The 25,892-nt window shown below is 37.5% G+C and overlaps 1 protein-coding gene across 2 annotated transcripts in view; it reads left to right on the top strand.

Moving 5' to 3' along the window:
- cacna2d2a (calcium channel, voltage-dependent, alpha 2/delta subunit 2a) overlaps window positions 1-25,892 on the top strand; it is a 256,533-nt gene that overhangs the window by 13,953 nt on the left and 216,688 nt on the right. For both annotated transcript variants that reach the window (XM_055213696.2, XM_055213695.2), the window contains exon 2: window positions 2,055-2,136. In XM_055213696.2, coding sequence (XP_055069671.2) covers window positions 2,055-2,136 — 82 coding nt within the window. The remainder of the gene's footprint in view (window positions 1-2,054; window positions 2,137-25,892) is intronic.

Raw genomic sequence — 25,892 nt, 5'->3', positions numbered from 1 at the left:
ACGCACACACAGAGAAGGAGGGTGAATCTCAAACAGCGCAACAGTCGCTCCACATAAAAACGTTTCGTTGTGTTTCATTGCTTTATTCGCCAAATGTATGTTAATGGATTACAGTATGAAACACATTTGCGCGACTCTCTCTAAAGTTTACACATGCTTAATCTTTGCAGACGCAAGCATTTTCGGTGCACCCCTATTTATTATTATTATTATTAATAAAAATATTAAAATGCATGGTATGTAATCCTACTGTATGCTTTTATTCTTTAAAAAACTTGCTATGAATTTTGAATTAAATATATAAATAAAATGTTACCCATAATTTTTCCTAATACTAAACTTAACTTAAATCATAAATTCCTAAATATGGATTTTGAACTGGGGGTCATTCTAGAGAACATTTTATTGGACAAAAATTTGTATACACTGCTCAGGGTTTCCCACAGAAAATTTGTTTGTTAAGGTGGTAGAGTTGGGCCGGTGGGCGGGTCCGGGGCATGACAATCAAAGGGACGGGGCATACGCATCATGATAAAAAGATGTTTTATCAACTGGCTAGTTATCCTCCAGACAGTGTTGAACCACGTTTTCTCTCATTTCGGTCATGTGGCACGCATGCCCGCTCGCTGTGTGAAGCGCTTCCGCGCTAATCTCCGAGATGCACATGACGGCCTTTGGTGCAGCGTTTTTTTTTTTTTTGGACGACCTAGTTAAGGCGGTAGGGTTGCGCAACTTAGGCGAACCGCCCGAACTGCCAAGTGCTGCGGGAAACCCTGCCCCTGTAGACAAGATGAATCATCAGTATGATGGTGTTTTCCTGAAAGAGGGAGACTGTATTGACTAAAACTTTATTTTGTAAACTTTGCGAGAACACTAGTTTATACATTTCTTTACAGTTAACTCCTCAATTTGAATGAATACAATTGTTAACAACTAGAAAAAAAAATTCAACTGAAATTTTCTCAATTTAAGGGAAAAATCGAAAAGCGCACATTTTTAAGTGTTATAAATTGAAGTGTTACATATTTTCACTAAGTTTAGCCCGGGATACACTGCACGATTTTTGGCTGGCCCAGACAAAAAATCGTCACGATTTTTGTGATCGTGGCTATGTTGTACAGTAAGAGAGTTTCAAAGATGGCCGTTTTCCCGGTCTTGCATCCAAAGACAGTCTACGATAGTGTCAGAAATTCAGCATGATCAACGCACAGTGTGTTTGCTGCTACGACCTGTGTACTGGTATTTGTTTACCACTAGCGCATACTGGAGATGTTACGCTAACGTGTTACGCAGCCGTCGAAGCATCGTGTCATCATGATACAGTCTACATCCTTGTCGTACCCAAGTTTAAACGATCCATGTTGCACAGTGTGATAATCTTATAGAAGTGCAAAAATCTTGCAGTGTATTCCGGGCTTATCACAAGTGCATTTTGCTCTAGCAGTGGTACAGTACATACTTTCGAGTAGGAATTTACCCCTAGCATTATGTAAAAGAATACAATTGAGGTACTGACACAAATGTTATGATGTGCAGTACACTATGTCCTGTTATACCACGGGTCTGTTGAATGCTGCATTCTGATTGGCTGAGAAATGTTCTATGGGTGTTGATTATTTTTCTGTAAACCGCACACCTAATTTTTCAAATGTCTTAAAAATAGGCACCAGAGCAATGTTTGTGGTAACCGTGGTATAAGCGGAATAATTGACTCCGGTCCTTTGAATTATTTGAAAATAATGCAAACCTGCGCTTCGCTTCGTGCCGCATTACCACCTTGGTGTGCATTATTTTCTTATAATTCAATGGCCCGTCGTCAATTATTCCTTACATATAACATTTGTGTCAGTACCTCAATTGTAAGGGGTTATGAGCTATGGGAGCCCAAACAGCAAAGATCCATAAATTGTACCGCTATTCTGTGCTTTTCGTAAAATTATGCACAATTTCTAATTGTGTGCATTTTTTTGAAGCAGACAATGTGTGGTTTGAGCTATTATGATGATGATTGATACAGTTCTGTATGTTAAATTCTTGTATATTGTCTCTTACAGAATGATTCACTGGGCTGGACGGATAGAGAAGGAACTGGAGAAGGTTTTGCAGTTGGTCACTGGAGGTCAACAGATGAAAGCTGTAAGTTTATATTGAAAATATTTTCAGGTGATGTTGACGATTACTATGTTTGAGCCAGCATAGATCTTATAAAAGACACTGTTTACATCTGTTTTGGTGCAACAATGGGCGCATGAGATAATTACATTAATAGCTGTGTTTTCCGTCTTCAGTGATAAACTATAATTTCGTAATGGATGGAAGAGTGTTACCAACTATTTTCAATGCAAAGTAGCTAATGCTAGCTTGGAAAGTCCCTAAATGTTGCTAGATTACGTCATTACGTATAGCACACCAGCAACGTCATAACGTCGTATTTGCATTCTGGCACTTTAAATATGTTTCACGTTTCTCTTACTCTCTGAACCGTCACAAATTGCATTTTAATACCACTGAATGCTTTAAAAGGTTTTCTCATTTGTACATTCTCTGCTTCTGTTGTCAGACAACGAAACAAGTATGAAATAGTGACCCATTAAAACTGCTTTTTAAAGTATGTGTTAACCAGCAATCCTACTGGTACTGAACTGTTAAAAGTCCATCTGGCTAAAAAACTGTGAAACTGTTTATTTGTTCAAACAGTCTAGTTTCAAATCAAATGAGGAGCAAACAAAAAAGCAAGACCTCGCATTCGCAGGGCAGTCTAGGCCACACGAAATGCATGCAGATCTCAAGCTACGGCTTATCCAAAAAGTCGCTTTAGGCGCTTTTTGTAAAAAAGGTCGCTAAAGGGGTCTGAAAAGTCGCTAAATCTAGCAACAAAGCTGCCGAGTTGGCAACACTGGTCTGAAAATGCAAGGTTTGAAATGTATATTACATTCCTCTCCAAGGTGACAATTGTGAATTAATGAAATAATTTGTTAATTTCTAAAGAAAGCAAAAGTCAGAGACCACATAATTTTATTAGGATGATAATAAATTTAATAATTTGCATTCTGTAACAACTTTAATGATTTTCGTAGTATTTTTATGTCCATTTTATTTCATGCATTCACATCATTCCGGCATTATTTGAGAATTTTCCAGAAAACATTTTGTACACTTCCATACAAGCAAAGAAACATGATTTTATGTGCAAGTTAACAAGGCCAATGTCACAGACATTTGTTTAATTTACAGTTTGAATATTAAAAACTCAATCATTTGTACAGCACTGTCTGTATATTAATTTAATTTATACAGCCGCAGAGAAAATTAGGAGACCACTCCAGTTTTGACTTTATTCATCATTTTTACAAGTATTGTGACCATTTCTGTCTAGTGTCTGTTGAATTTCAACAAAAGCAAACCTCATGAGCGACATAAAGTCACCCAACAGCAATGTAAAAGACTGAGTGCATACAAGGCCGCCTTAATGCACGGGCTTACCTGGGCTGAAGCCCAGGGGCCTCCGAAGTTCAAGGGCCTCCCATGTTCGCGTTCATGATGAGATGAAAATGTCATTCTGTTTTGTAACTTGTCAGGTTTTCTGTCAATCACTCAAATTTCACGTTAAATGTCTGCTGATTGGTCCGTGGTAACTTACCGTGAGATAAAATGTCAGACGTAAGTTAACAGTCAGATTTTTCTATTCCGCATAATGTATTTAAGTGCACGTTGTCAGCTTGGCATTCCTGCATGTTAGACTGAGTGTGACAGAGTAACAGGAAATAATCCACCAACAAATGAAAGATTAATTTCTGAAATTTCATAATAAGCACCAGTGACGTGCAGGTCTCTCTCTCTTTCGCGCGCGTGCACCCTCGCTCACTCTCTCTTTCGCGCGCTTGCTCGCTCTCTCTGTGGTTGTGCAGCGGAGAGTCTCTGGCATGCAGAAGTCTCTCCAAACGTGCGCAACGAAACTGTGCCGCCAAATAAAGAAAAGAGTTCCCGCACATAATGCTGTTAGTTGTTATAAGGTTTAAGTTTACTCGCGTTTAGTGATGCGTGCGCAGCTGGAGCGATGTAGTTTGACGCTACGTTAGCTCACAGTACACACATCTGTTGGTTTAGATTAGAAAAACGACAAAGAGACGCAACAGTAAAGGTGCAAGTATTAGAAAGTAAAGAGCGACACAACCGTCTCAAATGATCATCCCCTGATAGCACCATTCATATTTAAAATCTCCTTATCTAAAGATCTTATATACAGGTATGTTCCCTGTGTGTTTTGTGCATATTCATGCTTGTACGTTTTTTATGCTTATGTATACATAAATACTAAATACAATGCATACTATATCTTCAATATCCTACAAAATAAATAACTGTTTAAAAAACAAGATTTTGTCTATAAAGACTTATCTTTTGTTATTGTTAATGCATTTTCACTTTAAAACTAACTTTAACTTATTTTATTTTTAAAACTGTGCTGAGCATTTGGTTAGTGAGTGGCAATGAATTTTCTGCAAATTTGTATATTCCAAGAGAACTATATAAACATAAAGCTTATAAACATATACTTTCACACATTTTGGTTTTATTATCACCACAAGTTGCTGTGTGTGGTTGTTAAATAAAGTGTCTTGTGTTTATGCTCAAGTAGGCTCAGTGATACGTTAATAATGATATTATGGTGTTTTCTGGGTCAAAGAGAGAAAACTCACTGTTGTATGTCTTGAAAGAAACTAATGCATTTTGTGATGTAGATTACCTAGATATACACTTAAAAAAAAATGAGACTATAAATTGAGGGTATGGGGGGCCTACAAAACCTCTCAGCCCCAGGGCCTCACATTAGGTTAAGGCGGCCCTGAGTGCATACAAAGACACATTAAAGATGTGATAAAAATCAGGGTTATTCCATAAAATACATATTTCTGAAATTTTCCTAAAATACATGTTAAAACATTAGCATTTTGTTATTGAGAAATGAATTTGAACTTGTTTTTCACTTGATCATTTTTGTTATTTGGAGCATTTTTTCCCCCATTTTTATTTTTAATAAATAAAGGCAAATAAATGCATTATTTGTATTATGAACTTGGCAGAATTGTTGTGGATAGTTGGCAGAATGAAACGCAAATGATCATTTTACCTAAACACATACCTATAAATTAGGGATGCATAATGATTAATCACGATTAATCTATAGCAGAATAAAAGTTTTTGTTTACATCATATATGTGTGTAAACTGTGTATAATAATTATGCATATATAAATATGCCCACATGCATGTATAATGTTAAGAAAAAATATATTTATATATAATATTATACATAAATATACAAATGTATATACACATGTAAACATTTCTTAAACATATACATGCATGTGTGTGCATTTATCTATACAAAGTTATTATACACAGTTCACACACATATGATACAAAAACTTTTATTCTGCTATAGATTAATTGCGATTAATCATTATGCATCCCTAAATAGTAAATTTATATATATATATATAGTTTACCATCCAAGCCAAGTTAATCATAAATCTTTGGCTATTTCTGAATGTGTGTTAATCTCTATACGCTGTGCAGTTTTTGTTTATTGGTGTTAAATGTATTCTGCTTGCATTCAGACCAGAATAACTGATAGTATGGGTAAACGTTGCCAGTTGTTTGCAAAGCAAAATCTATTTTAATTTATTCGTCCATATCGGTTTAGGACTCTTTGAATGCATGCAAGTGCGTTTTTGCACCCTTGGTAGCTGTAGGTTGCTGAGTCTGTGGTCGGTGCGAGGATGCGGGTGTGTGTGTGCTCAGCAAGTGTGCGAACGAGCATTTATCTCCGGCCCAAACAGGAGTCGTCACAGGGAGTACTAAATGACCCAGCATGTGCAGAAAAAGCCATTTTCTAAATGGATGCCTCTTCCTATATGTGTGCCTGATGGAAATCTTCCCTAGGCTACGGCAGCCCACTAACAAGATTGCTTTCTATCATGTCTCTCTCTCTCTCTTTCGTCTTCATGCCCAGTTTATTCCCATATTCTTTTCCCACTCCTCCCAAAAAAGGATTTTGCAAATGAATTCTAAGCATTTTTTTACCAATTTAAGTTATTTTGCTGAAAGTAAATATAGTCAGCTGCATTCAGTGTGCATATGTGTATATATTGGGTGTTATCTGTAGAAACTGGTGTTTTGGAAAGGCCAATGAAAATAGTGATAACTTTATTAGTCTTTAAACTGTGCAAAGCAGATGAAGAGAATGTGCAGCATGGCGGTAATAATAGTTGGGAATTTGGGAAATGTAGTATGTGTTTGAAAAGTGAAATTCTGTATATGGATTGCCATAGAAATGCATGTTTATAAGATTAACAATTGTGAAGAAAACTGTATCTTTTATTTCACAGATTATTTATGGGTTTAGGCAGCCGACAGGAAAAAGTTTGTGACCCCAAGTTTTCTGGGAAAAGTAGGATAATATCATAACATTCTAGACTTTTTAAGCACACGTGCTAAACTGTTTGCTTTAAATGTGTATATCTTCTTAATGTGAATGTTGATTCATATCAAAATGCTTTTTTGCATAGTTGTGTTTGACACATGAAAACGTCTTGGGTTACGTATGTAACTGTTGTTTCCTGAGAAGGGAACGAGACGCTGCGTCTCTCTTGCCATACCTCTTGCGTCCCTATAACGCCGTCTTTGGCAATATTTCAGATAGCGATATACTTTCTGGTTCCCGCGTCACCCTGTCTTTGTCATTAAGACCTCACCATTGGATGAATTTGATATACACATCAGACGCACTCACCATTGGAGGTGTCCCCAAAGTGTCACCGCAGTGACGCAGCGCAAGTTCCCTCGAAAGAGAACTGTAACAATGTATCTTAAAAGGTAACACGATGTAACCTTTCTCTCACTTGAAATGAATTTGAGTGTATTGGACCTGGAAAGTCCTTGAATTGTTCTTGAATTTGAAGTTAACTAAGGTGTGCGAATCCTGCATTTAAATGTATCATCTCTTCCATTCTTAAATGTAATGTTTCCTTTAGAAATATTTTGGGAGAAACTAAACAAACCGGACGTTTGCTGTTTCTATTCTAGTCTCTCCGTCTGTCTTGAGTCAGTTCTGTTAGATAAGCAGTCATACAGCTTTACTCCCACATACAGACACACTCTCTAACAAACTACTTCAGCCGCTGTGATATAAATAGCAAACACACACACTCATGTGGCTCTTTCTCTGCCGGGATTCTGGGCATCTCTTCAAGGTTATGACAACTTGTGTTGAGCGAATCATCTGCATATTTCAAGGCTTCTGCTGAGTTTATCTCCTTTCCTTATTTAATTTTTCCTTTTTAGGAGCCAGCTGTGTGTGTTTACCTCAAGTATGATTGAGGACAAATATTGAACCACACACACATGCAAGTGCAGGTGTCCAAATACTCAATGACATGATTTGGTTTAGCCCGTTTCATTATGAATTGACAGCCTCGGTCCCCATTCGCTTTCATTGCATCTTTCTTTTAATGTAATAAAATTGTGACTAAAGCTGTCAGGTAATGACATTCTGCTTAACAGGAGAATTTATTTTGCTCAAAATAGTCGTAAAGGGCTTGTTATAGTTGTGCGTAGGTCCTACATAGCTGCGATGGCGTAGGTTATGCATCAGTTTTCATTTATACTTTTGCATCGATGGTAGGCAGTATCCACGCATGTTACCACAGTATCAGCGCGACCGTCAATGAAGAAGCAGCTTGGCAAGTTTTACACACAAGCGAAGAAGAAAAAGCAACTTGTTGTGTATGTTTTGAGATGACCGGCAGTGGTGGAAGTAAATAAACAGTGACTAATGTTGCAGTTTGAGTTAAATCACTCTTCAACTTGGTCCGTCTTTGTTTTCACTGTCGCCAACAGAAATACCTATGACACAGGTTTTTGTTACCTGACGGGAGGGGTTCTAGTGGACCAATCACAGCGTATGCGGTCCGCGTATAACTGACGCGCTGTTAAAAATTTGGCGAGGTGCACGTCAGGCTACGCAGAGCTACGGATAACCTATACGGCGTAGACCTTATGCACGACTATAAATTGGACTTAAGCTTGCGGGTTTGAAACAACATTGAAGTTAACGATGGGCAAATTTTCATTTTTGGGTGCACTGTCGCTTTAAAGGAGTCATATGACGTTGCAAAAAGAACATTATTTTGTGTATTTGGTGTAATGCAATGTGGTTTAAGGTTCGAAACACAATGCAATGCTCTACCAGTTGAGCTGCAGAAAATTATATGAATCTGCCTTCATGACTGACGGCCAGCTGCTACTGTGTTGGATTACGTAATAAGATAACGTTCACCAATGATATTGGAGTAATGTGAACTGTGGTTGATGACTGTAGACGCTGACCTCCATGACATCTGACCTCTGCCTGCTTTCTTGAATAATTCAAATTGATGGGTCTGAGCTAGAACTGCAGAACAACAACTCATGTCATGTATGTTCTGAAACCCAGTGAGCTGTGTATATGTAAACAGCATTATGAGCATGTACGTAAGCATCGTAGACACTAAAGCTATGTTTATAGTCGGGCTTTGGTCCGCAATGCGAGCCTCCACCGATTGCGTGCGTGTCTCAACAAACCGACAAAGTTTTTATAGTTGACGCACTCGCTGTTGCAGTATTCTTTGAACCGCCAGGGGGTGACCCAAGCAATGAAGCCAAAAACAAACACAAAGACGACTATAGAAGCAGTCGTCTGCTGGAACAATCCTGGTGCTTCTAACGTTAGAACTTGATATATAAATATGAGAACATGAATAAAACAACACTCTCTTAAATATTTCATTAACGTTTTTACTTAACAAGCAGTACAGACATCTTAAGGTTTGTATTTTATTCCTCTTCTAGTGGGTCATTCAATACAAATATAAGCCAAAATTCTGAATTATATGTAAAAGAATTTGTGTATTAAACTGCAAAATGTCCATACAGAGTGTCAGATAAATACTATATGGATTGTTTTGCATGGATTGATCAAAGAGATACGTCACAGGCCTCGAGTTCAGTCATTTTCGGATGCGGAGCCACGCGCACAGTTTCAAAAATTGCCTGTGCACACCTCCACGCGAAATGGGGTCTCGCGTACCCAACACGCACGACCGCCCAGTCTGCGTTGACTTCATTTTTTCCGCGCCCACCAACGCGCCCGTGCGGACACGGCGAATATAAACATAGTTTGAGGCCGAAGGTGGACAGCAACATCTGTTTTATTTCATTATATAACATCACACTTTTATTTGAGCCTGGTTGCAGCACACACATAAGGAGAATCTTAACAGATTCTTTCCCCCTCAAATCTTAAACATGATCACAGTACAAGATTTGAAAATCATGGGGCATTACACACTACAAAATATTATTTCGATTATCGTGCCAGAGCTAGCGCTTCACGTGACCTCAAGTGAAAAGGGGATGTAAAGAATAGAGATTTTTTATCACATTTATTATTATTTTGAATGTTTTTGTTTGTATTAACATTTTCTTATGCCTTCTACATTCACTTGGTGTGCTTAAAATGAGAGTGATTTTTCCTCAGCTATTGTTTTGACATGGAACATTTGTGGTACGTTTCACTGATTGATACATTGTAGTGATGCACCGATGTATCGGCCGGCGATATTAATCGGCCGATTTTTGATGAATTTGAAACCATCGGCATATCGGCAATAGCACGAGAAAGGCCGATACCGATTGTTTATTAATTAACTGCATAAAGAAATCCATAATATGTAAAAAATCAGTTAATGTTGTTAATAAAATAAATGCTGAATAGCTAAAACCACCTATGTTCAGTAAAAATAATTTGATGCAGAAATAAACTAGCTAATAGACCAACTGTATAGTATACAAGTGTTTAATATCGGTATCGGCCACAAGTTGTCTGTTTAAATCAGTATCGGTATCGGCCCCAAAAAATTCTATCGGTGCATCCCTAATACATTGATGTGTTTTCTTGGTCGCTGTTTCAAAAAGCCAGTCATTTACTTCTGTCTCTCATTGGCTATTGTGAAAGCACTGATGAAATCTTCTCGATTTTAAAATTCCTAAATATCAAACATGTTTGATTCGATTGTGGCGGCCCCGATTTGCTTGCGAGTAGATCGGGAGGTGTAAGATTTGGTCTGTAAACGTCTGAGCCAATCATTAGAACCAATCAATGTCTTGGACGCCATTTTCTTTTGGAATGGGAAAATTTGGGCTAAAAATGATGTTTCTCTTGAGTTAAAGCTCAGTCATGTTACATCTTGTTTCAAAAGTGACAAAGTTGATACCTTGATCTATAAAAGAGTGAAATTCTCCTCAGATCTGGCATGATTTCTGATGCTTCTCTGTGCAGGTGTGTATGTAGGTGGTTTGTACGCAGTCCAGAGCTCTGTATAATCATGGCTTCAAGCTGTAGCTGACAGCAGCACTTTGAAGACATCTTTTATACATGAATTGTTCAAACACACCCATGTATCGCACAAACCCGTGTGGAGGACGAGCGCCTAAATGCCGGACGCTTCATCAATGGCTGCAGGTGTATCTGCTGAGTGCTGCGCTGCTTTAATTAAAGTTTTTAAAGTGCTGAAGTCAGTTTGAAGAGTTTGCTCAAAAGGACATTTTGTTATATTCTACTCGAACCATTCAACTGTGAAACACACAGCAGAATGTCCTTGGGCTGTTTATTTTTTTCATACAATAAAATGGATGGCGATTGTAAATAGGGCTGTGTATCAGGAAGAATCTTGCGATACGATACATATCACGACACATGGGTTGCAGTGTAATGTGTTGCTATACTGTACACAGGACGGTATATAAGGATATTTCCTCTTTTAATGAGATATGATTTTGAGAAAGCTGTCCTTGAGAACACACCACCATATGCAAACCTTAGTTAAAATTTGTGGTGCGCCCCTATGTTAGTTCTCCCTGTCACTGTTAGGGCTGTGACGATGTGCACATCACGAACTATGAAAAATATAAAGTACAATCTTTAGCAGTGTTGTTAAAAAACTATGAGAAATAAACTTATCAGTGTTTTGGGAAAGCTGATTTGAAGCTACAAGCTACTAATTTACAGTAGTAAATACTACAAACACAGTAATTACTATAACTCAATTGAAAACATAGTGATACGCTGCAGAATCTGCCCCGCCTGTTGAAGATGTCATTGTATTCCTAGCTTTCTTTTCTAAATTCAAGCCACAGGGAAAATAAAATCACATACGATCTCAAACTTGCTTGTGGCATTTTTCTCCATCCTTCATTGAAGTTACCCTAAAGCAAAGCTATGAGTCAACCAGGTTCATTCACCCCATCAGTGTATGTGCATGTGTAAAGCCTGTCATATATGTCCAGTACGTGAGGATTGTCACTTGATCTGTTATGTATTGTGTGTGTGCATTCAGGCTTGCCTTACAGAAATAAAAATATACATTCTGTCATTTGTGTCAATGCAAACACAAATTACATTTTGCCCTTTTGGAACACAAAACATGAATCCCATTTACTCCAGTTTCCTTTTTTTATGGGAACAACTCATAAGCAAGATTGTTAATCTCAGTTGTATCTTCTAGAAAGCAATAAGATTGAATGCAGAGCAATTTGTGTCATAGAATAAGGCCCTACTCACAGAAATGCTAGAAAACCTTTAGGGCCCCATTTTAACGATCTAAGCGGATGGTCTAAAGCGCACGACGCACGGTCTAAACGGGCGTGTCCGAACCCACTTTTGCTAATTTAACGACGGGAAAAATAGTTTATGCGCCAAGCGCACGGCTTAAAAGGGTTGTTCTTATTTTCGTAATGAGTAATGGTAGTGTTTTGGGCGTAATATGCAATAAACCAATGACAATAACAATGTCTTAGCTCTCATCCCCTTTAAAACCAAGTTGCGCCTGGCACCATGCCTAATTCTATTTAGAAAGCAAAATTTGGAAACTGAAAAACTAAGCGGATGAAGAAGACCTTTGTTAAAAAATTGTGCTGTTTTTATTTGTATTGAAATTATTATTTTTGGGATTAAAACCTTTAAAAGCCGTTTTGTTGAGTCATGGAAGCAAAAATAGCAGGCTTTTATTTGCTGTAAATGTATTGATATCCTACATAATCATTGTAATCTTATAAAATAATTAGCAAGAAAAGGTTTGTACTCTAAAAATACAAACAAGAGATAAAGAATTTACAAACGTGCGGAGAGCTGTTTCAGCACTCGGGCAGAACCGTGGATTTTTTAAAAGCTTTACTTAAAAATGTTTCTGATCACATCATATCCACAGGTACATAGTCATCATATACAATAAATCCGTGGGGTAGCATTTAAAAACATTTTAAAATAGATGCATTTCTTTAAAGCAAAGCATTTATTTACTTGCCAGGCTACAGGTGAAGCAGCTCTTTACACCTTCTAACGTCTCATAATCGGTCCTCATTTATGTCCAAGAGACTCAATAATAATCCTTTACATTTAATTTTTCATATTTAAAAGCTTTTTTTGTGCTGCGCATCCATGTGCGTGATAAGCAAACTCGCGTTGTCGTCCCGTTTATAGGCGCATATTAATAACGCACTCATTAAATAACAAAAACAATATTGCGGCATTGACTTTAGACTTTAGACCAGGTTTTTGTTGGTCAATGGCGTAGTATATTTTAGTTGCCTCAAAATAGCAACTCGCCAACAATGTGCCTGAACACACCTCGTTTTTAGACCTGAACGCCCATGGGCGCAAAATTGGGTGCAAATGCACTTGCTATTTAAACAACGTGGCGCTTCATGTGAAAATGATAATTGCGCCAGGTTGAACATAGCAAAAGACACTTGCGTCGCGCATTGTGCCGCATTGTGCAGGGTGTATGATAGCGCTCTTAAAGTTTTTAAAGTTACACAGATTGAGTCATGAAATAATACTGCTAACATTTTATCAGCACTATAATTTGTGGGCTTTACCAAACAATGTATTTTACTGAAATGTTTCATAAATGGGTTTTGGCCCGAGCGGAGACGGGTGATGGTTCTCTGCTGTTGCTTAAGTGGAGACAATATGGTGTATTGTCTGAAAATCCGATTATTGTCCCTTCAGTGTTTCTGTCTCGCTGACAGACTGAAGCGTTGGTGGTGTTACAGCGCTCACACAGGCACCGCTCTATTTATATTCCCGAACATAACAGTTCTCTTCTTCTGTTTTAACATTCCCCTTAAACTTTTCTTTTAACGTTGATAATTCATTTGATCATTTCAGCCTTAGGTGAAGAGGGGGAGGCTCTGATGCAACATTTTGTTGTCAAAGATTTAAACCTAAACCTGTCTAAACCTGTATACTTTATTCTTTTGTTGCCTTGCAAGCACTGATATCTCCTTAAAAAGTTGTTTGCCTACTTTACTTATCTTTTCCTGTGTGTTTGTGAGAGACTTCCTCGTCTAGGTAACTAGACCATATACTGTATAGTCCGTCATATATTGTTTTGAAGTGGAAAAGATTTGAGCTTTCTGGTTTTAATGTAGTAGCCGAGCAAAGATCAAGGTTTTATTCATTTGCCTTGTGTTTTTTAATATGTTCTCCCCCCTCTTTCCCTTTACAATAACATCAAAAGACACTGGCTACTGTGTGTGTATGAAAGATTTCATTCTCTGTATTCGAAACGCTTTTACCAGCCCCCTGACTTAAGACTCGTTTCGAAGGCATTGCAATACTTTGCAAGGATGCGGTCAAGTTTTACATACTATAAAGAGGCTCAACTATGTTTTGACCTCAAGAGTAACTGATCATAGAAGATAGTTAATGGATAACCGTAACCCTACGCACTTTAACTTACTGTAAGTGATGTAATAGCGATGCTTGCTTTAGTATACAGCACCAATTATTTTGCATACTATCTACATTTGACATTTATGTTCATGCATTTTGCAAATGCTTTGATTCAAAGCAAACTTACAGTGCAATACTAGGTTTACATTCTTTTCCTGGGTTCAAACCATAGACTGTAAAAAATATGGACGTTGTGTTCGTAATGTCATCCATAGGTTTGTGAAGAGCTTTTTGGCCACAATTTTTTGGTAACTGATCCGTTTAAATTATATTAAGGCTTAAAGTTGCGTAATTAAGGGCGTGGCCACATGAGTGACGGGTAAACTGCCACTGGTGTCATTAGAGTCGGGCTAGGTGGGCCTGGTTTCAGCAACCCCCTACTATTGGCTTCAAACATTTTTTGAAATGGGTGACGTCACAGACACTACGTCCATCTTTTTTACAGTCTATGATTCAAACCCATGACATTTTGCGCTGCTAACGCAATGCTCTACCACTATACAAAAGCACATTAATATCTATATTGCATGTTTTGTGTAATTTCTGCAGTTTGAGAACCTCAAAATTGTGGTTTTCATATTACATCAATCCCCCTATTCAGTATCTAACTTCCTTTTGTCCACCTAAACCATAAGATGCCGATCTGAATAAAAGGACATGTTCGCTTGCAATGCATGATGGGATATATGCGCACGGATGCATTCGGCTGGATTCAGATCAGCTATTGTGTTTGCTTTTTCTCATGGAATCTCAGAACGCCCTCTCCATCCATTGTTACACTCCTAAAGCCGAAAACTCATCCAGCCCTCCTTGTGAAGCACCAGCCCACACTTCTTTCTCAATTCCTGTCTTGCTCATAAATGTTTATTCACACTGTCTCCTCTTGTTTCTCCAGGAGATGGGTTTAGACTCTTCATAGTCTCTCTCTCTCTCTGTCTCTCTCTCTCTTTAACACACACACACTCTTATAGCTGGCTTTCGTTCTGATCTCCGCCTCTGGCTCTTCTCCCAGGGTTCTGTTGTTTGATGGGATTTGTGCTTTGGCATTACAATTGCAACATCTCTCTTTCTCTCTCCATCTTTCTCCCTCTCTCTTTATCATACATGCACAGTGCACACGCTTTCACATGAACACTTTCTGAAGACTTTTCTTCAATAAAAATGATTGCATTAAAGAATTCAGCACATGTATGTCAGCTTATACAAGCATAATCAGACAGAGGCAGGGACATCCATTACTAGCGAACACTCGCACAAACTCGCAGACGCGCTAGATTCAAACAATTGCTTAAACAAACTGAACTGACATATGAGTGCAGAAGCATAAATGAATGCGAGAGAAATTGAAATAAAGGTCATTTGCGTTCGCCGCTTCTCCCCGAGCATTTACTATGCCCTGCTTTTCTGTCTGCATGTATATGAGCACGTTTCATCTGCTTTTATTGCACCCGCAGTCACTGCAGTTATGGTGTGTATGTGTGTTTATATATGCATGTGTGTGTGTGCCTTTGTGTGGATTTTGATGAGCTTTTCCCTGAAACACATTTGTGAGTGAAATAGCAAGTGTGTGTGAGGGGTGTGTGTTTATTGTATGATTTGGGTCGGTGAATCTGTCAAGAAATGTTAGGGTCATATTTTGACCTCAAATCAAAAGAAGTATAAGAAATAATATTTTGCGTACTTTTTTTGCATCATTATTAGTGATGCACCGAAATGAAAATACCAAAAACTGTGAATTTACTTGTAAATTAAAAAATGTTTGTTAAAAGGTTTGTGTAATTGTTTAAATATTAGACTTTTTGTTTCATTCATTTAATGAACCCCTATTTATTATGACCCAACTTGTATACATAAATGTTCTGATTTCTTTGTATGAATTCAATATTTGGCTTAATGGCTACATCTGGTGGAAATTTTGTGTCAATAGCCCATTTAGAAATCCCCTTACTGATAAAAGTGCTGATGTGTCACATACTTATTTTTCCCGCTGTAAATTTGGTTTATATTTTCGTCTGTTTCTTGTGTGTTTGGGCACCAGAATTTCGGTGCATCTCTAATCATTATATTTTTTAGGACACATTGAACACATTTCCCTAAAAAAAATTCATAACTGTACTGTGCAAATCGTCTACTAGATGTCCAAGACATAATGTCAGAATGCAATGGACCTTAATGGTAGTTATGCAAAATATATTTTCCAAATTTTCAGGTGAAAAATTTCCCAAGCATCTCTTTGTCTGATTCACCGGAGTGTGTGTCATGTGAAGACAATAAAGGGGTGTGTGTTCATGTACATCTGTATATAAGAAATCAAGTTGGAGAGTACATGAAGATAGCTGTGTGTGTGTGTGTGTGTGTGTGTGTGTGTGTGTGTGTGTGTGTGTGTGTGTATGCATGCACGCCAATGGCCGCCAGTAACAGCTCATTTCACACACAGCTGAGACTTCAAAGGCAGCCTGTATTAACCCTGTATGGTGGAACCCTGCGTGAAACCATGTTTCCCGTTTTGCCTTGCTCTCCATCGTCTCCCTTCACACCCGCATTCATATTGAAATGACCCAATGCGTGCCTCGTCGTTCTGGGAAATAAAACTTCAAACGAGTGCACGATAATGTCTGAGACGGGTCCAAGATCTGTTCACGACCAGGTATGTAGTCAGCACCATGCCTCAGGTTTAAAAAAAATATTCAGGTGAATTGTAATTGTTGTTGGAGAGACTGGGAAACTCATTTCACTTTTTCATTTCACTTATTTCAAATTTCATCTGTATCTCAAAGACAGTGTTGAATGGACACTGTGAAATCTGTTAATAAAATTGCTATTGACACCACGGTAAAGTCAAAACCGGCCTCTCTAATAGTACATGACCAATGCATGTTGTATGCACATGGTAACTAACACAGGGTTTTTTTTAAATCTAGCCAATAAATGCAATAATTTAATGTCAGTTTACAGTGTTTTTTTTAAACCTATAACTCTTAGGTAAACAGCACAGATGTTTATCCCATACTACACCACTCCCGTACTACACTCGTGATTAGTATGTAGATGTCAACACGTGCGTCATCAACAGCTCTAACCAGTAAGGGTCTGAAAGCTATCAGACCTTTGTGTGAATTAAAGTGTGCCGTGTTTTATATTCCTGCTTCAGAGATAATGAATTGAACCGAGCGTGTGTGATAAATAATTGTGAGAGTTTCCATTAGGCTGATTATAATGATGGTTGGGATGTTGATAATGATAAATACGATATTAGCGAACACATCAGGATGCTAAAAATGGTCACAAAACCGTATGCTAATGATGGTGATGAAGATAAAACTAATACATGTTGATATATTGGTTAGTATTGCACTTTTCTCAACCTTAACGTTGTCTTTTAAACGTAATGAGCTGCCTACATAGATGCTTGATGCATAAAATAGCAATGGGATGATAGTCAACTGGAAAAAAATTGTGTGTTAGGTGTTTTCAACATACAAACATTTGAAAATTGAAAATAAAGAACTGAAGCAAAAAAATTATTTACTAATTTTACACTCCGTGTATGTTTTGATAATCGTTCTGAATCTGATCTCTAACAAAATTCCTTTACAAAAATGCAATTATTTCAGCTTTCTGTTAAATAGTTTTTTTTTTTTAAGAAAAATACCCATATTTAAGAGTTTTAAAAAATATACATAGGATGAAATGTTTTTTTTCCCATTTTGTTTGTTTGTTTATTGTTCGTTTAAAAGCAGAGGCTCTGTTTTTTCATTTGATATATTTGTATCTTAATACATTTTTTCAGAGAATTTTTTTTCTGGAAGGCATTTTGTGAAAAAATGCTGGTGGGCAACTTAAAAAAATGACTGGCGGGGAATAAGTTAATATTAAATAAAATTGTATAGTTATAGATTTTTATCGCTTATACCATGTTTACGACAGAAATTGCTCTGGTGGTTATTTTTAAGACATTTAATAGGTTAGTTGTGCAATTTTTGAAAAATAATGGACGCCTGTAGAACTTTTCTCAACCAATCAGAATAAGGCATTAGTATAATATACAATACGCTAGCATGAATGCTTATATAGGTGAATACCTTATAATATATCTTATAATATTCATATATAGGTTGTAATTTCTGCATTCTCACAAGTACTAAATGAGACCATTTCATATGTCTTTAGTTTTATATCCACCTGCCGTTTCCAGCTAAGAGCATTAAAAGCTCCAACTTTCCCCCCTCCTCATCTTTGCTGTTTTTCACTTCCCTCCACATGTTCAGTCTCACAGCTGTGATGAAAGCCACACGGTTTTGTCCAGGAGGTTCTTTAATTTTGTTCACATGCTGCCGTGCTATTCGCCGTTCTTTGTCCTCCTGCAATTATCATGGTGATGGATATAAAAGACACAAAGGAATGAACATGATTTTCAATAGGCGGCTTTTCAATGTCTTTGTTCGCTTTTAATGTGACAAAGAGGAAAATAGAGGAGAGAAAAGGCATTTGTCTTACACGTGAGATCTTTTAAGTATCTTTTGCATTGGCATGCTTATTTGCGATGGCTAAGTTTAGTGCTTTAGTAGAATATGTTAAAGCAGAAACTTTCTAAGACTCTAAAAGGATCAGACACACTAAATAGTGTCTGGTGGATCCCTAATCCCAGACTGTTACTTTAAATTAATGTTTCGGCTTTGTGAAATACCTGTGGCATAGAGGTTCAGTATAAATACAGCAGTAAATAAATTTGACTCTCGTTTTGTGACAAACTGATGCTAAATTATTTTCTGTGATAATTACATATTTTAAACAATGTTTTCTTAGTCTAAACCTACACTAATTTTAACAAACAATATATCATTGGAAAGTTTGAAAAGATTTATTTAATTTCACCATTTTGCAAAAAGAATAACATAGAGTAATTTCTAAAATTTCACGGGCCACAGGTGGGCCCAAGGCGTTGTTACATATTTATTAATAAATATCCTATAAACCTGAAATAATCTTGACAAACTATATATTGTTGGAAATCTGTAAGAATGTGTAAGAATTTATATGGTAGAAGTTGTATAGTGACGGTCATTTTGTTAAATGTGACTAACCACGTTGAAATACATATGACTTCTTATATATTCATAATTGTAATATCTTTCAAAATAAATGTATAAATCTTCAGAAATCTTAATAACCTATATATCATTTGAAAGCTCTATGAATGTATTTTTATATTAAAAAAACTTTTTTGCATTAATAATAATGCAGTAACAGTCATTTTTTAATATGTGGCAAGATTATGGAGCAAACTGTTGACACCTTGTGGCTGTTGTTGGTAAAACCACTAAAGTGTGACAGAAACCAAATTTTTTGTGATTTTAACTTGAAATTTGGATCAGAACTAGTTGAGACTTGTTGCCAGTGGTGGTCGGTAACTTCTCTTCTGAGTGGCGCAAATAAATTCAAAAAATGTGTTCGGCGTGTCGTGTGTTGCTCGTCATGTCAAAATATCTGTTTGTTGCGTCATGTGAACAATGTGCATCATGTGTGTTTTGTCAAAATACATGCCTGCTGCACATGCTTTGAAAGGGTTTATGATAAAAAGAGTTTTTTTGTGATTGTTGCGTGCAAAAATCCTTGATCTTGCGGCACGTTTTCCTAAAAAATGAGATGGAATATGCGAGATATTCATGCAATTTTATGCGATGAAATTGCGGGAACTTGCAAAAATTGCGGTTGGGGTTTGCAGATTTTTAATGATGTTTATGTCGCGTAATTACGTCACTTCATAACGTTCCCATAGCAACAGAGGACATGGCTGCACTTGTGTGAAGTAAATGCTACATTTTTCAACTTTCTGCTAAGATATATGTGACTTTTTGCCATGAAAATGCGGGGATTATGAAATCATTCAAGCCCCGCATATTTTGCGCACAGAAATCTGCAATTTATGTGGCGAAAGTGCGTTGTATTTGAAAAAAATGCGTCCCTCGCAATATGCAGACTTTGGCTGATTATGCATTGAATCAAGCGATCGCATAATCACGCTTTTCTAGAGGGACTAAATTACACATGAGATTAAAAATGAGTGTTCGGTAAACGTGAGCGTGTCTTTTATCATAAACCACTTCAAAGTGTCTGCAGCAGGCTCATATTTTGACATGACGCGTGATGCAGTTAAGTTTACATGACGCACCAAACACATATTTTGACATGATGAGCCACACACATGACGGGCTACATACATGTGTGATGAGCTTCGCATTGTGCGCCCTTGAAAAAGAGGTCATCGGCTAATTTTTTTTTATATTTTGGGAGTAAAACATTTTCTTTATGTTTTTAAATATAAAATACATACTTAATTGCATTTTTTATGAATTTAATTTGCTTTAACTATTTTAATTTAATATTCACAACTCCAAACACTTCAGTGGAAAACTTTAAAGTCTCTTCTTTAAAAAGAGACCAAGATTTTGCTTGTAGACCAAAAAATGCCTGAGATATTTATTGAATGTGCACATCACCTTTTTACCTCCACACACAAAAAAGGACCCCACCTGTTACAGTTAAAGGGTTAACTGAAGAATAATATTAAAAGTACTACTTTGGTGTCTAATAATGCCAAATAATCCCTCAAAGGACTTTCAATGTCCACATGAATATAATTCCCGTAAGGCAATTCTTTTATGATTTATTTATTAAAATAACATACATAAAAGACAAAAACGTCATACCACTTTTTTTCTTTATAGAGATACAGCATGTGAATGTCTGCTGCTCTGTAGTTAATGACCCTGTGTTTTCACACACCCTTTATACCAGCCCTGCTTTTTGTATTTGAAGAATTTAAAAGCCGCCTATTTGGATTTTATATACTAAATTATAGGCTTGGAGTTGAGAAACGACAAAAAAGAATTTTGAGAGAACCAGCCAGGCTTGGCTAGATGCATATGGAGTCACACTGACTGAGCAAAACTACCCACAATTCATTGCCCGTTTGCCTGCTGTATTGTTTTTGTAATGGTACAATAGTAAGGATTGGCAAAGATTTGCCTAAAATAATAACACATACTGCTAGCTAACATTTAAGCACCTGAAATAGACCGCAGTAGTCTTAAAGCAATTTTATGGTGATTATTAGTATTTACGCCCCGACCCTGTTTCGGTTAACAAAGCTACCATGATGCATGGGATTATCATATACTATCAATTTCTCACGACTGCGACTGATTTCAGATGCCATTTCCCGGGCGTAATAGAATAGTGCAGCTTTTTGGCATAATACGCCATAAAATCACACAAAAATACCCTCCGACTGCTCTCACAAGGCATGATAGGAATCAAAGCGCTCATAAAAGCACTCCTGGCACAGGTAAGCCATTTTAGATTACACATTTGAAGCTGAGTGAATATCTTCAAATGGCAGTCTCTAAAAACGTCCCTCAGGCAGAAACGGCGGTGCATTTGAGAAGAACCCGGGGGTTATGATGCCCTCCGCGAACGTCTAGGAGTTTCTGTGATAGCAGCTCAGTGAAATATGCATTGCTTGTATTTTCAGTCAAACTCTAGCAGATGAGTTTGTTTTAATGGTTCGTGCCTGCGTCCTCTAAGTGGCTTTTAATTCATTTTGACAGTGAATATAAAGACGCAGTCGGTGAGGAAATACAGATAACGCTTAGCGTATTAATATTACCAGGCACTATCATTTACAATCCCTCCTTCCAAGCGTTCAAATTCATGCCGCTGTTTATTTTTCTGTATGGCGCTGGATGTTGGTCGTAGATGAAATGGGGGTATTTCTAAATGGTACGATCCCTCTCCGTTGTGATAGCGGGAAGAACGGGGCATTAATCTTCACTGGTTGGGCAGAGGGAAATTAATGATCATTTACACTGACGACATAATCGGGCTTCACGCTGTCCTCCGATACTAAATTGCTGTCTTTCTTCCACGTAATATCTCTCTCTCTCATTCTCTCACAGTCTCAATCTTTGCTTGTTTCTTGGTCGCTTGCCGTTATCAGTCATTAAGTGGCTGGTCTCCATGGCAACGGTGGTTCGGAAACGGCCTGGTAGGGTGTCAACTGGCCCCTAGTCCAACATTTGGAAATTACTCTACCTTTTTACAGGCACAGGTTCTGCCTGCTGTTTTGGGTTAAGGTTGCACATTTAGGTTTCGTCCTAAGTTGGTTTGTGTGTTTGGTATGCAACGATGCATGATGGTCTCTTTGTGGTTTTGGACTTGAATGGACCCAAGTTTTTGTCATGAAAATATTTCAGAAGTAGTTCATATGAGTCATTTGAAGCCATGCTTGGCATCATTTAAATATTATCCTCTGTTATGGGTCTCAAATCTTATATATGAAGAGTTTCATTGCAAAACGAGATAACCACCGTTTTTTTTATTGTTCAGAAATCTCGTTTTTTGGTTGTGCATTCCAATTAATTTCAATTCAACTGCAGTTGGTTTGTTTTAATTTTATCCTTCATAACTTAAAAAATACAGTTAAGTAGCACCATAAAACAAAATAATAACATGATAACATAATAATAAACATGTTTTGACAAAAATGTAAAACAAAATGGATTTATCTCGTTTTGCAACTAAACTCTTCATATCTAGCTTGACTTGTGTGCTGTATGTAAATGTATGGAAATGAGTTAGGACCAAATTTGTGACCTTATTGATGCTTGGCACTTCAAGTCCCTATTTACTTTTATTGTTGGAAAACAAGCATCCTTTATCTTTTGTGTTTCGTGAAAAACAACACCAAGTAGGGCTGGGTATCGATTTTCAATTGAACAAAACAATAGTGATTCGGGGCTTCCCTATATCAATTCGTAATGTGCATGCTTTATTTCAGGCAGAGCTCGTAAGGAGTGCCCGATGGCAAGTGTGAACGATGCTCGGGCCAGTTGACAGAACTGTCACTTGCTTGCACGGGCCAGTGCAACATTGTCATGAAAGTTTGCATGTTTTAGGCCAAATTAAATATTTAAGCAAAGAAAATGTGACATATTTACATGAAATTATGTCAAAATGCCACGATTATCCTCGTAAACGTAGTCTGTTGTGTGCAAAGATGTCTGCAAAGCTAACATTATTAATAAAATATTGATAACATGATATTGGACTGAATCGAATTGAAACCATATAAAAAAGAATACCCAGCCATTGCATAATTGATTAATGAATGCATGCACATTGTACATTTCATAACCTGCTGATATGCACATTGTCCAGTCTTGCTTTGCTCTAACAGAACACACATTAACACAGCTTGCTAAAAGCCTTATCTCTTACGACTTCTCTTAAAGAGCCCTCTCTTCCTGACAGTCCCTTTAAAAGGGCTTCGACCCTATTGGCGTTTTTACATGGGCGGCACTTCTCTTTAATTGCTGTCTCCTTTTGTCTCTGCCGGCCTTCTGCTCACTTTATCTGCACCGCCAGACAGTGCGTTGAATGTCGTGCATGTGCATTTGTGGTACTGTAAATGTTAGTGTCACATGTTCTTTAAATATCCTGTGTTGCTTATTTAAAGAGCACCTATTTCATTGCTAAAAATTAAAGTTTTGTATCTCCAGATTTCAGTCTCTTCCTGAAATGCACAGATTTGAAAAGCTTTGTGTCCCTGAATGGCCAGCTAATCTGTACGTTGTGATTGGCCTGAATACCTCTCATGTCAGCTGGAAATGTGACGCTTCTTACCATCTTTGAAAGATTTGGTTGCTAACAGGAGTTAACTTACAGGCTGTAAATCCGAAGTGGGAGGAATTATGTCTTGTCTACATCACCAATCCCAGGAAGTAAACTTCTGCCTACAATTCGTGTGTTTGTTGTAGTCCAAGAAAAGAGATTTACGTTGGAGATGATAACTTGCGTCAATTTGGGGTTCGTACCTTTTGCATATCGTTAACATGTACTAATACCAACGCTATCTCATGGCAATTCGTACATATTTTACAAGGTAGCTAATTCGTATTAATTCATACGACCACATTCATAGATTTTTGTACGGTTTGCCTTGACCCCTGTGACGTTGGGGTTAGGGGTTGGGTTTCGTTATTGTTTTTTTTAATGATAATTGTACGTTTTTGCGCAATTAACTTCATATTAATACAAATTAGCCAACTTGTAAAATATGTACAAATTCTTCTGAGATCAGGCTGACTAATACAAACTTACACACCAAAGGAAATTTTAAAACGTGAATCGGATTATGTGCTCTTTAAATGAGACATACCTCTTTTGTAAAATGTAAGTTGCTTTGGATAAAAGCATCTGCCAAATGCATAAATGCAAATGTAAAATCTGAGAATGTGTTTGATAGGCTACACTACAGTATGCTGTAAATAAAATCAGTATTGTACAGTATTTTCTGAATTGCTTTCACAAAACATTAAAGACACAATATGTAAGATTTTTGCAATAAAATATCAACATAGTTACACAATGTTATATATTTTCTTCACATGTGTACCTACCATATATATCCCAAATATTTTTAACAATGTTTGAATTCACAGAATTCGCAATTTTTACCGATTCACCCAGGCGCGGAGTATATTTTGTTTTTTTAAATGTACACGAACCTACATGCACGTTCGAATGCACAGCCTTGCAAAGCATTGTTAATTTTACTCGTACATGTACACAGAGGTTCAACGCATGCGCATCCACTGTACGCGCATGTATGACCTACGTACAAAATACGCTCAGTTAAAACAATCCAGTATGAAATTTGCGTCAAGCGCACTGTACGCGGACCCTTGCATATGCATAAAAACAAACTATAATTCTAGCTTCAGTCGTTAATAGCGTAAGGTCCATGTTATTCTCGCTTTTGCTGACATTGAAACAATAGGTGTGTTTGACTTCATGTGGTCGATCGACAACAAAGTATTGTGAGAGGGATTTGAAAGCAGAATTGTTGTGTCACTCTCATGATATTTTGATTTGCCACTCGATATGCGCAGTGCTGAGTGCAAAAGTAGTACATGAAGCATCTAGCACACCACTGTGACCGTGTGACCGTGACATTTTTTGACCGTAACAGTTCATTCAAAGGTAAAGACTACAACTCCCATCATTCCACGCTCTTTCACAGCCCTGGGCATGTTTTTGTGAGATTATGAAACACATGCAGTGATATGCAGTACCGGTTTTGTCCAGTAACAGTAACCTCCCATGAACACCAATCTTTGGTCTTCATCTTATGGTAGGCTTAAGAACCCAGGCATTATCAAGTGGAAGTGATCCCTACGGATCCTCAGGCATCATCTTATCATTGTCTGTCGATAGTTTGAGTATTCGACAGCGTGCCCTTGGTCTTATTTTTGTAGGACACTTACTCCAACCGAGAGAATCAGCAGTACTGATTGTGAAGCAGTCCTCCTGTCATAACCCTTCCCAACCCCGTGAGCGTCTACGGGCCTTCTGAGGTTCAGCCATTAGTAAACAACACTGTTTATGTGTCGGAGAAGGTCAAACACGCTCGCATGACGATTGCAACAGCTCTCTCTAGTTATGGCTTTTAAGGAGTCATTATAGTACAAGTTGCAAACATTTTCCACCTATGACCTCATTAGCGGCTCGTGCCAAAGTGTGCGTGCATCATGATTATTATTATTGCACATGCATATGGAGATCTGAACTTTCACTACCCCTAAATGCTTAACTTCACTGTTTGCATTACAAACACGAAATATACCTGATATTTATTTGAAGTGATCAGCTTTAATCTTGTCCTTTAGTAGATGTTAAAACAGGCCATTAAATCTCATAGACTTACATTAAAACATCAGGTCTGTTACATTTTGTTGGCTAGTTTGGCTTTTTGTCATCAGCTCGCCTATGCATTTTTTAACCATTTTGAAAATGAATCCACACTTTGCATTTGAATTAAATGGCATTATGACGGCTAGCTCAATTCTTAAAAGTTTCTTCGTCTGTTAATTGCAAACCCCAGGGGATATAATGGTGAACGATTAAAGGGAGATCAGACCTGTCGTTTCAACAGCGGGAAATACATCTGGCAAACCTTCATCAGCTTTCTCCTCCTCGGCTGTCTGAGCTCGCAA

Source organism: Misgurnus anguillicaudatus, chromosome 8, assembly GCF_027580225.2.
Source record: "Misgurnus anguillicaudatus chromosome 8, ASM2758022v2, whole genome shotgun sequence".
NCBI lineage: Eukaryota > Metazoa > Chordata > Actinopteri > Cypriniformes > Cobitidae > Misgurnus > Misgurnus anguillicaudatus.
The sequence above is the reverse complement of the archived record's forward strand: the minus strand, read 5'-3'. Positions and strand labels throughout refer to the sequence as shown.